Raw genomic sequence first — 15,510 nt, forward strand, 5'->3', positions numbered from 1 at the left:
AGAGTAAATCTTGGCTACCCTAGTCTTCAGATCTAGACTTTTATCATATACTAGACCCCTACAATCCAAGCAGAATACTGTTGGCACCTCCTGGCATGCTAACAGACATGGGAGAAATGCATTTTGTTGCACATGGGATTAGACAGGAAAAACATGTTGGTTTATGGAAACAGACTTTTTTACTTATTTCAAAAGTCTGTTCCCAGTACAGCAGGAAATGGGTTGTCATTGCAAATGGGAGAGGGATAACATGTAAGAAAAAACATAGGAGTGGATGCAAAGGTGATGTTATAATATGTTAGCTAAATATAATGTAGTTTATGTAAAAGGTAATGGTATGTCTAAGTATCTGTATCTGCTAAGTACCTGCTCTTATATACAAGCTCTAAATTTCCAGAAAGCCCTGGCTTATTAAGTAATGAGAAAGAAAGTAAGAGAGTTAAACTGCTAATGTTGTCAGTGTGGCATGTGCTTAGAATTAGAAAAAAGAATAAAATAGAGCAAGAGGGAGGGAGGATATCTTTGCTAGTGCTAGCTGGATCTGCTGACGTCAACCAGCATGGGACAGCTAGAATTTTTCCCTCGCTAGCCCAAGGCTTACATCTTCTGATCAAATGCTTGCAACTACTGCAATTACTGCAAGGTACAATCATTACTAAATGCTGCAACATTACCAGCTAATGTATAGTTAGTATGTGATACTTCACACCACCTGATGCAACCCACATGAACTCCTCCAAGGAGGTGAGGACCCTTGGATGAAGAGGATGTTCAGAACCACATCCTGGAGGGTTGTGGGAGGAGTGAGACAGGATTTAGTGCTGGCTGTTTAACACCTAGCACATCTTTCCTTTAAACACTCCTAAAGCTTTTCTTTTGGGGGTGGGAAGAAGGAAGGGATGGAGACTCAAAGGGGAAAGCCTCTGGGTTCTTGCAGCTTGTTTTACTTCATATTATTTTATGAAATGTACATTCAACTAAGACTCAGTTCCTGGAGGCAAGGGGCTGAGAGACTTGGGTGAGACACTGGTATGGGGTTAGAGGGGCACTGCTGGAGCTGATGGTGGGGGCAGTACAAGCCGAGGGGCATTGTCCAGGCTGAGCAGGTGGGGGGGTACAGATGATGGAGCATTGCAAATGAAGGTGGGGGATAGTTTTAGTCTGAGGGAGTTTTTCATGGGCAGGGCAGTGGAGGAGAATGGGCTAGAGGGTGGGGAGGGCATGCTGAGAAGGCATTGCAGGACTGACCCTGGGGAGCAGGATAGGTTTATGGGGTACACTGGCCAGATGGGAGAGAGTTCAGGCTCAGATGGAGTTGCAAAGGTGGAGGGGGGAGGAGCTGAGCGAAGGGAGTGCAGGCCCAGAGGGGAGGAGTACTGGCTGCGGGGTGTTACATGGGCAGGCTGGGCTGATGTTTTCAGCATGCATGTTTCTTCTCCTCCCACAGATAAAGGTACGCCCTGGGGGAAGCACAGAGAAGCCTCAGGGGACGGACCCAGCTTGACAGACTGTATTTCCCTCTGACAGGCCACAGAGTTCGTGATTTCACACTTGGGCGGCACTTGCCTAACTTGCTGCGCTGCACCGCAGCTCTGAATCTGACTCCAGGATGCCATTGGACTGGACAAACAAACACGCAGACATCAGCTCTGACTGTCCCCAGGACCTGTGCTTCGACAAGCTGACCAAGCAATGCCTCAGCTGCCATCTGTTTGGGATCTCCAACACAGACACAAGTGAGAGGAGGGTAGCAGGCTCTGCATCCCCTGATTGGGGCCCGTGGTGGGGATTGGGCCCCATTTGAAAGGAAAGGGATCCCAGGGACTGCACAGAGGATGGGAGAAGTGGAAATGGGATGGAAAGAATTAAGGGGGTGGGCTGCTTCTCCTGGTAGGAGGGAAAGGACAGTCATTCCCCGGCCGGAAAGTGGGATGGGGAGAAAGGGGTATATAGCCCTAACACTCAAGAAGACATGAGAGGATTGCCACCCCTGCCCCCATGGAAATGGGAAAGTTGGCAAGGGGCAAGTTTCCCCACCTCTTGCTATGGTTGTGCGTCAGCCTGGCAAAGACCCTTTTGAAGATGAAGGAGATGAGGAACTTCAGTGTGTGGTGGATGGGCAAGTGTCGGGAAGACAGTTTGTCCTTCTTGCTTTGAAAATGTTGGAGCTACCCCATGTGTTTGAACTCCCTAGCCCCCGTCCTCAAAGCTAGGGCCATCCAAGATAAGTGGCAAGACAGCTGCCTTTAAGTCCTCACTGCTCTTGGCCTTGCTTTACTTCCTTCCACAGGAGACCTCACCAGCATGGGCCCCACTCCAACTCAACTGCCCCCACATCCTTCAGGGAACATGCTAAGCCCAGTTTTGATCTTTGGCATCCCTGTTCTCATGGGGCTAGTCCTGGTATTGGCATCAGTTTGGGGATTTGTTACTTGGAAAATGAGAAGGAGGCGGAGGAAAAGGGAGAAACCAAACGAAGAATCCAAGGGTAAGTGTCTCCTGTCCCTCCCTTGTCTCATAGATGTATTCCCACACACAGACTCAGGGTCTGGAGAGGACCTTCAGGACCATCTCTAGCCTGATCTCCTACATGACAGGCCATAGAACCTCAACCAGTAGTATCTTTGTCAAGACCAACCCTTTGCAGCTGAATTAGGGGCTATCACTGGACAGATATTCTGTCCTAATTGACTAAAGACTCAGCATGAAGGACAGTTTTTCACATCCCCTGAAGTCTTTCCAATGGTTCGTTACTGTCACTTAAAAAATTGTGCCTTACTTGCAGCATACACTCTGCTGACTTTTTCTTCAAACGACTGGATTTTGTTAGGCCTTTGTCTTCTAGGCAGGAAGAAGATATCTGAGACCCATTTCCACCCTGCTTCTCTCGCAGTGCACGTGGTCCAGATCTAGTCCCTTTCCAGTGGCTGCTTTGGTTAACTTGTGCAAGAACAGGCTATCTGGATAATTTGAGAGGGTCCAGAGGAGGGCTACCTGTATGGTTAAGGGCCTGCAGGTAAGATCCTACTAGGAGACATTGAGAGACCTGAATCTCTTCAGCCTCAGCAAAAGAAGGTTGAGAGGGGATCTTGTAGCCATCTAAAAATTCATCAGGGAGGGCAGCAAGGAATAGGGGACACTCTGTTCACCAGGGCACCTCTTGAGGTTACTAAGAACAATGTCCATAAACTGACAGGGAGCAAATATAGATTAGACATTAGGAAAAATTTCTTTACAGTGAGGGTTGCCAAAATCTGGAATGGGGCTTCCAAGGGAGGTGGTGCTCTCCCCTACCTTGGAGGTCTTTAAGAGGTCATAGGCCTAGCTGACCCCAGTGCTCTTTCCTGCCCGGGGCAGGGGTCGGACTCAGTGATCTACTAAGGTCCCTTCTGACCCTAAAAATCTATGAAATGTATGATGCTAGAGGGTTCTTTACTCTAAAACAGCAGTTCCCAAACTCTGGCAGATTGTGCACCACCAATTTAAAATGATACAACCTTATGTGCCACCAGCAAATTTTTATCATATGAAGTAATTATAATAAATCTGTTAATGCGTACCACTGACAGGTTGTCTGTGTACCACTAGTGGTACGCGTACCACAGTTTGGGAACCGCTGCTCTAGAACCCTCCAGCATCTGATAAATTCTTCCTGCCTAGTTGCTTCCTAGTGGTTAAATTGCCTCTTAACCTTCTCCTCCATAAACTAATGTGACTAATTGGGCTCCATTCATAAGGTGATAAGATCTTCCAGGACTCTGAGTGAGATAAGTCAGGGCAAAATACTATTCCAGCTTTCTTCTGTCAGATCTGCCAATTTGAGGCAGAAGTTTTAAAGCTTTTGTTCAAAAAGTAAGAGTGACATTTCCAAAGTAGGTTCAACCCAGCTGAAATGTTGTGGACACAAACCTTGTCCAACTCTTATATTCCATACTTTTATCTGTATTCACAGAGTAACGAGTTCTCTTACTTGTTACAAAGGCTGCTCCATGGAAATGCAGTAGGGTTCTGTAGGAAATGTGGAAATACTCTAGAAACTGACAGACTTGAACAGAGAAGGAGAGCTTTTCCACAGTCTCGTGAAATGCCTTACAAAACTTGGTTGCAGAGTTATCAACTGCTATTTGATTCTACAAAATGGCTCATAACTCAATAGAAAAGTTGTCGTTTTTGCCAACACGTGTTCATGTTTGCAAAGCTGCACTGGTGCAAATGGATGTCAGGATTTGAAATTCTGGCCTGAGGTTTTGCACCGTTTCTCTGTAAAGAAAATTTTCTGAATGTGTCCAGGGCAGCAAAATGGACCTGGGTCTGCAGATAAAAAAAACAACATAGTTTACAAGGCTGGCCCTCTAAGAAGCTAGGAACTCTCAATTCACAGCGAGAGTTTAGGGCTCTGAGCACTGCCCAGGAATCAGTCCCTCTCAGAGGCATGAGCTATCCCTTCCATCTCAATGGACTGTTGGCTCCAAAGCAATGGTTCTCAACATTTTTAGACTTGAGGCAGCCCTCGGAAAATGTCAACTCTTAGTTTTCACTTGATTTTTGACTACAGGAAAATACTGGAGCCATTCTTCTGTTGCAAAGAACTCAGAAAGATTACAGCCGATTAGCATGCTTTTGACACTATGGATTGCTATTTGAAAGCTCTGGGTTTATCTTGTGAATCATGTATGCATACCTAACAGTGCTAACCTTGCCAGGGATCCCACAGCACCCTTGAAAGGATCTCAAGGTACCCAAGGATGGGTACCTTGAGATCCTTTCTTGTAACCTTATTTCTTGTAACCCAAATAATGGGTTACAAGAAATAATGGCCACAAGCTAGCAGAGAGCAGATTTAGACTAGACATTAGGAAGAATTTCTTCACGGTTAGAGTGGCCGAAGTCTGGAATGGGCTCCCAAGGGAGGTGGTGCTCTCCCCTACCCTGGGGGTCTTCAAGAGGAGGTTAGATAGGCATCTAGCTGGCGTCATCTAGACCCAGCACTCTTTCCTGCCTATGCAGGGGGTCGGACTCGATGATCTATTGAGGTCCCTTCCGACCCTAGCATCTATGAATCTATGAATCTATAAGGATATCGTGGCATTCTGGTTAAGAATCACTGCTCTAAAACTTGAAGGTGACAATGTGGAGTCTAATCTTAAAAAAACAATAATGGAGGCATATAGGCACTATAAATATGTGAGTAAAGCTGGTAGTTGTATAGGCCTCAGTCTTTTTTTCATTCACTGTTTTGCTGATGATCATTTCTGCAGAAACATCCAGCTCTGTGCTTATCAGAGAATCTAGAAATAAAAGAGTGCCCATCAGCCCATCTCTCCCTTCCCAGGGAGCCATTCCCTGCAGTGTGTTCTCCAGAACCTTGTCCCAAGCCACCGACCTCTGCTTTTCCCCTGTGATGGCACTCTACAGGATAATTCTCTTCACAGTCTGAAAGGGTTCCCAGATTTTTTTCCCAACCTATGTTTTTCCCTTTTTTTAAACTTTTCTCTCATTACCCTTGGCTATAGGTCAGGGCCAACCCAAAGTAAGCCATCAGGGAAAGGGGAACAGAAACCAAGGGCAGGGGAGTGAATCAGCCATCAGGCTAGAGGATGAGGAGGACACAGGGCATGCTCCACTGCATTCCTCCTTTGACTCCTGGGTCTTTGAAGAGGGCTTGGATGGAGCAGGAGAGGAGCAGGAGGAACTCTTGTCCCCCAGCACAGAGCATATGTGGGTATTAGTGGCTGGGGGAGGAGCAGCAGCCATTACTGTGAGGCTTCCTGCTCCCCCTTTTTTCCTTTCTTTGGCTTCTGTCCTCATTTCATTTGCTAACTCCCCACCTCACCCCATCCCCCATTCAGCAGATCTGTTTTACCATGAAAAGTTAATGACACCACTTTCAGGAAGACAGGTGTCCTGCTCCGTCCTCCCCGCCCCCCTCCTGATGGGGCATAGCTGACCTTCCTTCTGCTTTTCTCAGGTGTACTGCTCCCTGATGGAAAGACATGGCCATAGCAAGGTGTGGCCATGTCTTTTTCCCCTAGGAAGCCCATGCCTCATCGCTGACTCAACCCCATGCTCTCATTTCGGAAACTTACGCTTCATTTCACATCTCTGAGCATATCAGAGTCTTCCGGGGAGAGATGTAGATGTGCTTTCCTGTATTTTTCACCCTTCTGCTTCTGCTTGTGAGTTTCTGCAAAGCCAAGGTTTTGGAGATGGAGGGAGAGAGCGGTGGGGGAAGAACAGGAAAATTCCCTGTGGAAAGCATATTGATTAAACCAGCCCTGTGGGTCCCAGTATGATGTTGCTGGTTACGTGGCTATCTTCCTCATAGTATTTGTGAAAGCCAGGGTGAAAAATCATTTGCAGCCTTTCAGTTTTGAGGCGGAATTTTTATCAAATGTAGTTAAGGAAATCTTAAAAGAAATCTAAAAGATTTTTCTAAAAGAAATCTAACCGTGAACAAGTTAGGAAATGACAAGTTGAGGCGATAAGCATGAAGAATCAAATATTCTGTGTTCAGACATCCTTGAATGAGGCCCCACACATTAGGTATTCCATTTGCATGTACCTTTGACTCTGAGCCCAAGACCTAACCACCAAGAAAGACGCCACTTCAGTTCTGCACATAAAGAAAGTTTCATATGACTCCAAACCAAAAGTTTCAGCATCAGAGCAGGTACACGTATTTTGGGTGCATAAACAATTCTATTTTTAAGTGATACTTTCAGGAGAAAATCTCTCTTCCTAATACTATAGGGAAGAAAATCTCTCTTCCCTAATAGCAAACAAAAAATAATTTGAGGCAAAAATCTTTTTTTTCTTTTCCAAAGCAAGAGGTGGCGTGCAAACTGAGGTTGCAGGGGAACACCGGCTGAGGCCGTAACTCCAGAGAGCCATCTGCCTCTTTACCTCCTGTCTTTGAGAGGGCACTGGGCATGTGGGGGTCCAGCAGAGGAATGGGCTTTGAAGTGCTGGTGAGGAATAGTCATGGCACCACTGGAAGGACTGATGGCTGTCTTGGAGGCTTGTCTGCATTAGAGGGATCAGTCAATGCTAATGCAGTTGGTTGTTCCATCATCGCCCTCTGAATTCGTGGCAGATTTGCCTCTGCATTCACCCTTTAATTGTTTTAAATGGATTTAGCGGAGGCAGTTGTTATCTATGATAGAAAACAGGTTCCTGAAGTGATGAAGCTCCTTTATATGCTGACTGAGTGTCCACCTTTCTGCTTCTTCACCCGCACCCCCATAAGTACTAGCCTCCCCAGAAACATCTTCTACATTTCCACCCCCTTCATCCATTCCCCCCCACCCTTGAAATGCACTTTCTGTATTCCACAGACTCTCAAACAGCAATCTCACTGGGTATCCTGCTCACTGAGACTATAACCTGTGTCCATCCAGAGCCTGCCTCAGTATATCCTTCCCTCAGACATGCTCCTATCTCCCCAGTGCATATGCTGGTCCCTCATTTCCTTTCCTCTGTAGTGATTCTCTGGAGAGGTGCAGGTCTCTGAAGAAGCAGGTCTGGGAGCTGAGGCAGGGCCCCCATGTCTGCTGGAGAAGGTGATATAGTTGTTGGTTGGCTCACCAAGCTTCTACTGTGCCAGCACATTGCATTTTCCTTTGCATGCAATTGTCTGAGTCTACTCCAAATCTGGCTATCCCAGTTCATGCCCCTATTAAAAGATTGGGGTAAATTACATGCAGTGCCTGCCCGGCAAATGCCTGAAGCTCTTCTGGATGTGGATGTAAGGTGTCCGTCAGCAGGCTGAACTGGAATCTGTTGGCAAAACTTCTTTAATGCACACCAGGCCTCTTGTGGGGATGAAAGACAGGATTTCTTCCTTGCCACACATCTCCCATTTGTCACTGAAAGTACAAGGATATTTTGACAGCAGGGGCAAGGATGAGATATTGGGGGTGCAGGATTTGACAGCCAGAGGGCATTTGGAGCTGCCTATTGATGGCAGGGGGAATGCCCACTCATGACATCCCCTAGGTTTGTAATCCCCTCCTTCACGGCACCACTCCAGCTTCATTTTGCATGATTCACATAAGGATATTGTGGCAGAAGGTTCCTGCCTTTGTGCCCTGTACCATGCAGTCTACCCCCACCTTTATGACACCTTACTAATCCATCTCTTTCCTTTCCCTGTAGAAAATCAGGACTGTGTTATTTCCTTTGAAAGCCAGGCCTGTACAAGACCAAAGCTTCCAGAAGAAGATGATCTTGTTCTGGCCACGTGCCCACATCTGAATGGCTCCCTGAAGACAGCTGGGCCAACTGGAAGAGGAGAAACCTCAAAGTGGAAACTAGCCTACCAGGGGAGTGTGGGAAATGATGTCATTCATCTCTCTGCCCTGTCCCCCTGCAATGAAGAATGGGATCATGGCTTTCCACTGCCAGCAACTGAGCTGGGGGCCACTGTCCTGGTGACCACCAAAACCATTCAAAACAGCTTTCCAAATGAGGAGAGACCCTGAGAACTGGCAAAGTTGGGCTGACACTAGCTGGTTCACAATGCAGATGAGAAAATTGCCTGCATTGGAGTGCAGAAGGTGTTGCATGAAAATGACTTGAATCAGAACTAGTCTGAAGCAAGGTCAGCCTTCTTTGCCTTCTATATATTCCCTTTCACACCCGCATTGAAATCAGGAACCCCTGTAGAGCAAAGCCAACTTACCCTTGTTTTTCCCTATGATAGCTGGGGCAGAGTTGTGTCTGGGGAAGAAGCATTTTTGTTCAGAGCCAACATATGTAGACTTTGTTCAGAGCCAACACATAGATGACTGCGGCATCAGCAGGCATGGATGAATTAGTAATCGCACTTTAAAGTTGGTGGTGCATGTTATAGGAGAGGGACAGGGAAATGCAAAGAGGAGGATAAAAAGTCTATTGAATAAACATTTAACTGGAGCATGAGAGTTAAATTAGGGCAAAACCCTGCACCATTGACCTCAGTGAGTTTCATCATTGATGTCCATGGGAACAGAGTTGAGCCCTTCATGCAGATTCACTCTTAGGTTTTGGGGGAGCGGGGGTGTCTGTCAGACCACATTCAACTTCTGTCTCCCTTATGATCATGTTCCTGATCCCCTTGATCTTTTGTGTACCAGCACATGCAGTTACCCACCTCCTAGAAGCATCTCACACAAGTGGCAAAACTTTACTATCTGTTTGCAGGACTGTGAATTTCCTTGCAAGGGGTGGGAAGCCAAGAGATGGAGAAGTGCCTCTTTCCAAGAAAAGAGTGAGGGAAGGCAGGAGGGGAAATCTCTCTTTCATGTGGCCAAGTGACACTGGTGTCAGATGGTCACAGACAGGGAATGGGAGCTATGTGCCTGCCTCTGGAGATGTACTGCACCCTGGGCAATATTATACCCCCTGTACCTTGAATCTTCCCAGGTCTGACAGTGGGGAGAGAAGAGCAATGGCAGCAGTGCAGGAGCAGTGGCTGGAGGTTACCCCCTTGTTTTGCTGCCAATGTGCCTGCTGGGTGGCAAAAAAGGAGGTGACAGCTCCCACAGCAGCATCACCAAATCTGCAGCTGCTGCTCCTACAATACACATGGCTGTCATCACTCTGCCCTTCCCACTGCCACAGCCAGAGCAGTGAGGGTGTGGGGAGAGTAGGGGGGTGGGGGACAGACAGGAGGGTGAGGCACCCCCCTAACTCCATTCCAGTGCCTCCTCTTTAGGCAGCACTCAAGGCTTGTGCCCTGCACTGTTGTTATGTTACTTCACATCCACCTGAGGCCACCACTGCTTTAGTTCCTATTTCTTCATGCCTCTCTCCTGATACAAGGCTTATACAAGACTTAAGCATGATTTGAGTGCAGAATGGGCTGTTCAGCTTATAGCTGTTTCATTAAGGGCTCATCTATGTGTGGGAATGGACAAATATCTGCTCCAGAATAACTCCCCTTGGGGATGCTGTATGCAAAACAAATGTGATTTAACTCTGGAATTATTACTAAGCTTTAGAAGTGGCGTAATTATCCCAGAATAATATTGCTTGTATTCCTGAATGTTATCCTCATGAGAAACTTTTTCTAGCATGGCTAAAATACACCAGAATAGCTACAGCAGAGTAGTTATTCCAGAATAAATATCCAAGTCAAATCCCTTTGTGTAGTCGAGGCTTGGCAAATGTATCTCTGGTGACAAGCATTACTGCGCTAAAGGGGCTGGTTATGAGCCAATACCAGTGATCCAGACAATAGGATGGAAAGGGAAGACTTATAATGCATAAACAGCCAACCCCATAGAAATGCTGAAAAATTGCTCCATTATAAAGGGCATTTGCCTGCTTTAAAGGTACTTAATGTAGATTAGGAAGAGCCATGAAAAAGAAAAATTATAGTTGTGTATGTTTATCCTTGCCATCATTTGCCTGGGAATCTGTCTGTGATGACAGCAAAGTGCCCTCTTGCTTATACCCTATTTGACAAAGCCTTCATCTGCCCTCAGCACCTCTGACACCTGCATGGTTATACTGTAAGATGCTGTCTCCCTCTTTTTCCCTACCATGGGGATTAGTGCTGGTTTTCTTGCCCTGCTATGGAGAATTGTAGGAGCTGCTACAGGGCTCAAAGGGCTGAACCACTCACTGCAACTGGTATCTCCAACTTCCTCACAGCAGCCATGACAAAGCAACAGAGCAGAGAGCTTTAGCTAAGATGCATTTTGACTGGGATGATGGCAACCTGCAAGTGACCTGGATTCCAGTCCCAATCTTCCATGGCCTCTCAGCAGAGAATGCTGCAGAAGCTGGGCTAAGTAGAGCTCAGCTTCTTCACAGGAAATCTAGGTTTGGTCACCTGCTTCCACATTTCATTGCTCTGGCCCAGAAGAGCAATAGAAGCATGGGCACTCAGCTCCTAGGCAGTCCTCATATCACCTACCATGGTAACTGTAGTTAGTACTGCTCCTGGACAGGCTACCACTCAAGGACAGTCCCCCATCCCCATGAAACACAGCTTCATAATCTTTGTGTACCAAGGTCCCCATGATCAACCATTTCCAATAGCTTTTCTTCACATGCTATCCCAGTATACTTTGCACCAGTTTCTATAGTGGCTTCATGGGAAGCACTATTGAAATTAACATCATGATATATGGGGCAATCCTAGCACATGTAAATAATACATGGTTAGAGCAAATCTGCTTCAATAGAAAACTGGAGAGAGAGAACAGGAGCAGGATCCAAAATATCTCCCTTGAGCCCCACTTCTTCACTGCCTCTGACTCCTAGGGTGAGAACTGTGGATGTAAAAACTATCTCTTAGGAGCAATTAAATCAGACTCTGAAGTTGGTGATGGAACAGACACATTGGATGAGAACATCTGCTTGCCATGGCAAAATCATTCCTTGCAGTACACTTCTGCAGGGTTCATCCTATGTGGTTCAAAAAGGTCCAAGTGCTGGAATTTCCGTCATCTCCTGTAATACCACAGTGAGACAATTTCCTTGTGAGCTATCACTAAGCTTTGACCATACCTGCATACCATTTCAATCCATATTGGATTATTCTGAGGCAAGTCACTTGCTATCTGTTTTGGGATACACATTTTTTTGCTCACTATCTTGACCATCTGAGCCAATGATAGGGGCTAATTTACCAATAATAGTTCAGCCTTTCCACCCTGCAAGCCCATGAGGGAGATTGAGACAATTTGTCTCATTGCTGCAGCATTCTTTGTAGATGCTTCTTGCTCTTTTATTTCCAGGGCATGGGATTGGCTGGGTCTATTAATTGTATATTGGGAACAGTGGGAAAGGAAAGCAAAGAAAAAAGCTGTAGAATTGAACAATAAAATGAAACTGCTCTAAATCTGTGAACTCCTCTTCTGCCTTTCTGGGATTTATGTGGGGAGGGTATACTCACTTCTCATACTGGTGTTCTTACTAACTTGGTTAGGCTTGGTACACAAGTCCTTTTTCCATGGAACAGGTGCAGCATCTCACACTGCCTTCGAGTCATACTGGAAGGTGAGAGATTAAAGAGATTCCTCCACAAGATGAGGTTTCTGTTCCTCAGCACCAGGTCCTTCTCATATCACTTTGTCATCAAGCTCCTTGTTCTCCATGCAAGACAGGACTGTGGGAAGAAAGGGCTGTAGACAAATGGGAAGAGTATTTGAAATGAGCCAAAGACATGCCTTTTCTTGCCTCCCTATTTCAAGCAGTTCATTTCATCTTGAATTGTGCATCATTACCATAGAAAAAAATGAATAGGAGATGCGCATAGCTGTGGTAGTGGTATAAGTGCTATGGTGCTAGGCCAGTGATGATACTAACATTTGTTCATGGTTTAGATACGCCAGCTTGTTTTTTTTATCTGGTGATCTTGATTAAGTCACTTGAGAAACAACGGTGGTGGATTGAACAGAGACGTATTTAATCATCGCTTGTCCATGACACAAAACTACTAATATTGAGCAAGAGCAAGAACCACAGGAGGTGTCATAGGCCAATAATGAGTTACACTGTCAAAAGCTATTTGCGAGCACTGGATGGAAACAGCAGGGTCTGGCACAGGGCAGGGGTAGAGACCATTGGCAAGGACAGTTGGGAAAGACTGGATTAGGAGGTAGCTGAAGGTCAGGTGTGAGGTGTGCTGCTGAGGTCATGCTTGCCTGTTGCCGGCATATTGTAAGAGTCAGGGTGTTAAGCACCAGGCCCTGTCCAGGTTCTAGTTAGGGTAATTATATCTCACCAGCCTAAAATTGTCCCTGCAGTTCCACATGAACATAGCATTCCTCCTCACTTTCTGTCCTCAGCTGCTGTCCTGCACTGCTCACATTCTCTTAAAAAATGCTGAGCAAGTTTAAAATGGCTACATTTCAATGATGTAATGCATGTGTGGCTTCCGTATAGGCTAATGATAAGGAGCTTAAGCTCCATCATGATGAAATAAACTACAGTTGTGCAGAAAGCTGGTCTCAAGGCAAGGCCATGGATCAGGACACAAGAGTCAGATCCAACCCCTGTCTCTTTCACAGATTCCCTGTGGGACCTGGGCTCAGTCCCTTTCTCTTTCCCTCTGCCACAGTTGTAAAATTTAGAACAAAATACTTTCACCCAGCCTGTTGCTGGTCTTGTCTGCTGACACTGAACTCTTCAGGGCAGAAAACACCTCTTCCTATGTGTGCTGTCACAGGCCTGGGTTGTAACAGGGCCTTCTGCCCCCTTAAGACCTATTGGGTCTGGGACCAGCAAGACCCTGAGCTATGAGACCCAGCTGGGTAGGTAAGGGTTGAGTGCACTCAGCTGAGGTGGGATTTGGAGGAAGAAGCTTGGCTCCTAGGTGTCCCCTCACCCCTGAGTGGCTGCAGCCTGCCTTGGTCAGAGGAAAAGCTTTGTTTTGTGTTGAGATAATATGCTGTTCTCTGAGGAAGGGTCAGAAAGGGACCTGAGTGAGGTGTCAGGGCTGGGGAGACAGGACAGCAGCTGGTTTGGATCCTATCAGCTCTACTGCTGTCCTGCACAATTCCAGCGCCTCACTTTCTCAAGCATTGAATACCACATTTTCTTGCATACAACATGTCCTAGAGTAAGGGACACACCTAGTTTTTCGGCAGGCAGAATGAAGAATAAAAGATCTTTCCCTGTAGGAAGTAACTGAGTAGCAGCAGTTACAGAGCCAACCCTGCTCATTGTTCTGCTCCCTGTGAACCATGTAGTTGCAATTCTGCTTGCAGAAGCTTAAGTGACAGAAACTGCTCTTACCATATGTCCTCATGTATAATGCGCACCCTGATTTTCATCAGCTTTTGGGGGGGGGGGGGTGAGATAATATGGTATTACCACACAGTCTTAAAAAATGTAACCTCTCTTGTGCCTTTCAATACATGCCACTTCCAGCAGCCTGGCCACAGCATAGGTATAAGGCTGAAGTTTCTGTTTCCGCTGACACAGAAGGGCAGGGTGTCACATAGGAAGGCTGAACTCCTGAAAGTTGCACCCTTCCTTCACAGCAACAGTGCAGTAGTTTGGGAAGTTAATGAGAGCTTTCTTTTCCTCAGTGAAGAGCACAGGGCAGAGAGGGGGGAGACACGGGGGTGTTGACAGTTGACTGTCCTCCCCGCCCTCTCTGAGTTTCCACAGCAATTTTTCACTTCCCCATCCTGAGCAGAAAGTGCACTTCCTCCCACTGCTGAAAGGACCTTCCCCTCAGTGTGTGTATATACCTTCAACTGCTTGGAGGTCAGGGACTTCACCTGTTTTGTGTGGGAGGGCTTTCAGAGTTGTAAGCAGGAAAGTCTGTGGAAACCCCAGTACGGGTTTGACGGAGCTGGGTATGAAACCCACCTCACAATAAAAGCTTAGGAGGATTTTTAATCATACAGCTGAGAAGCAACCTCTCGGTCTTGCTGGAACAGGACTGTGGTTCCAATACAGTCCTCTCCGTGGCCAGGTGCGGACAGGGGCCACTCCAGGAAGGCATGTCACCAGGGGAAATCAAGGCCTTTTGAAGTTGAGAATGTGCAGAGGTGGCATCAAACACCAGGCCTCCTGTTGCAGGTCTATGGTCCCAGAGTTGACATCATCTTCCCTGGCAGGAAGCAGCTGGGGCTCATCTATAGGGCTCATGAAAGCATTCACGCATGGCACTGGACCTTAGCGACATGATCAGCCAGTGCTGCATGCTAGCAGACTCCTCACTTCTGTGGGGCTCAGGTACAGAATATCCACGCGTCATCTGCCCCTGCCTTCCACGTTTACCGAGGAAGCAGAGCCATCAGAGGAGAAGCTACCCGATCCCCCCACCTCTTCTTCTTTGCCTTGTTTTTACCAAACACAAAGAAGCACCAGCCTTCTGTGTACACTGAATCTGACCAAAAGTTTGACATTGTGGGAACCGCATCCTCATGACATCATGCTGCACAGGTGGCCTGCTAATCACGGCATGCAAGCCACTGATCAGAGACAGCCAGAAGGGTGCATTAGGAAAAAACTTGGGACACATTAAAAATATAGAAAAAGATTATTTTAAATGCAGGAGTTCCTAAGAAGTATGTCTGCTGGAGTTACAAATTTCCGGTAGCAGCTTCACAGGAAATAATGGATCGGTGCATGTGTGTGCACGCACACATGTGCACACGTGGTTGCACTTTGACAGGAAAAGGTCCTAGCTGAAGCTTTTACTTGAACCAACTTACCAACCACCAACTCTTCAGAATTCAGGAAGATCCTCAAACCAAAGTAACTTTCTGAGCTGATACTAATTCCCCCTGGGGCTGGAGCACACTTCTGAGATGAGCTAAACTTTCAAAGCAGAGCTGGATTCCTGAGTGAAACTGAGAAGCTGATTTTATCTTGGTTTAAGTTTGTTAATTAAAGCAAACTCCCAGAAGGGAACCCCCTTCATAGTGGTGGAGCAAGTGTTTAACTAAATTAAGGTCTAAAGCAGAGTAGGAACCCCCACTGGTCTGCCAAGCTGAAGTCCCTCAGCTTTGGAGCGGCCTGTATGGCCCCTTAGCCCCACTTAGCAGGTTCTGGCCAACCACA

At 46.6% G+C, this 15,510-nt stretch overlaps 1 protein-coding gene across 1 annotated transcript; it reads left to right on the top strand.

Annotated features, from left to right (window-relative positions):
• Positions 1-1,479: 1,479 nt before the first annotated feature.
• TNFRSF13C (TNF receptor superfamily member 13C) lies at positions 1,480-11,830 on the top strand. Its single transcript, XM_006259899.4, has 3 exons — positions 1,480-1,736; positions 2,291-2,488; positions 8,155-11,830. The coding sequence occupies exons 1-3, from the start codon at positions 1,610-1,612 to the stop codon at positions 8,478-8,480; spliced, it is 651 nt and encodes a 216-aa protein (XP_006259961.1). The 5' UTR covers positions 1,480-1,609; the 3' UTR covers positions 8,481-11,830.
• The last annotated feature ends 3,680 nt before the right edge of the window (positions 11,831-15,510 follow it).

The sequence above is a fragment of the Alligator mississippiensis genome, chromosome 4, assembly GCF_030867095.1.
Source record: "Alligator mississippiensis isolate rAllMis1 chromosome 4, rAllMis1, whole genome shotgun sequence".
NCBI classification, from domain to species: domain Eukaryota; kingdom Metazoa; phylum Chordata; order Crocodylia; family Alligatoridae; genus Alligator; species Alligator mississippiensis.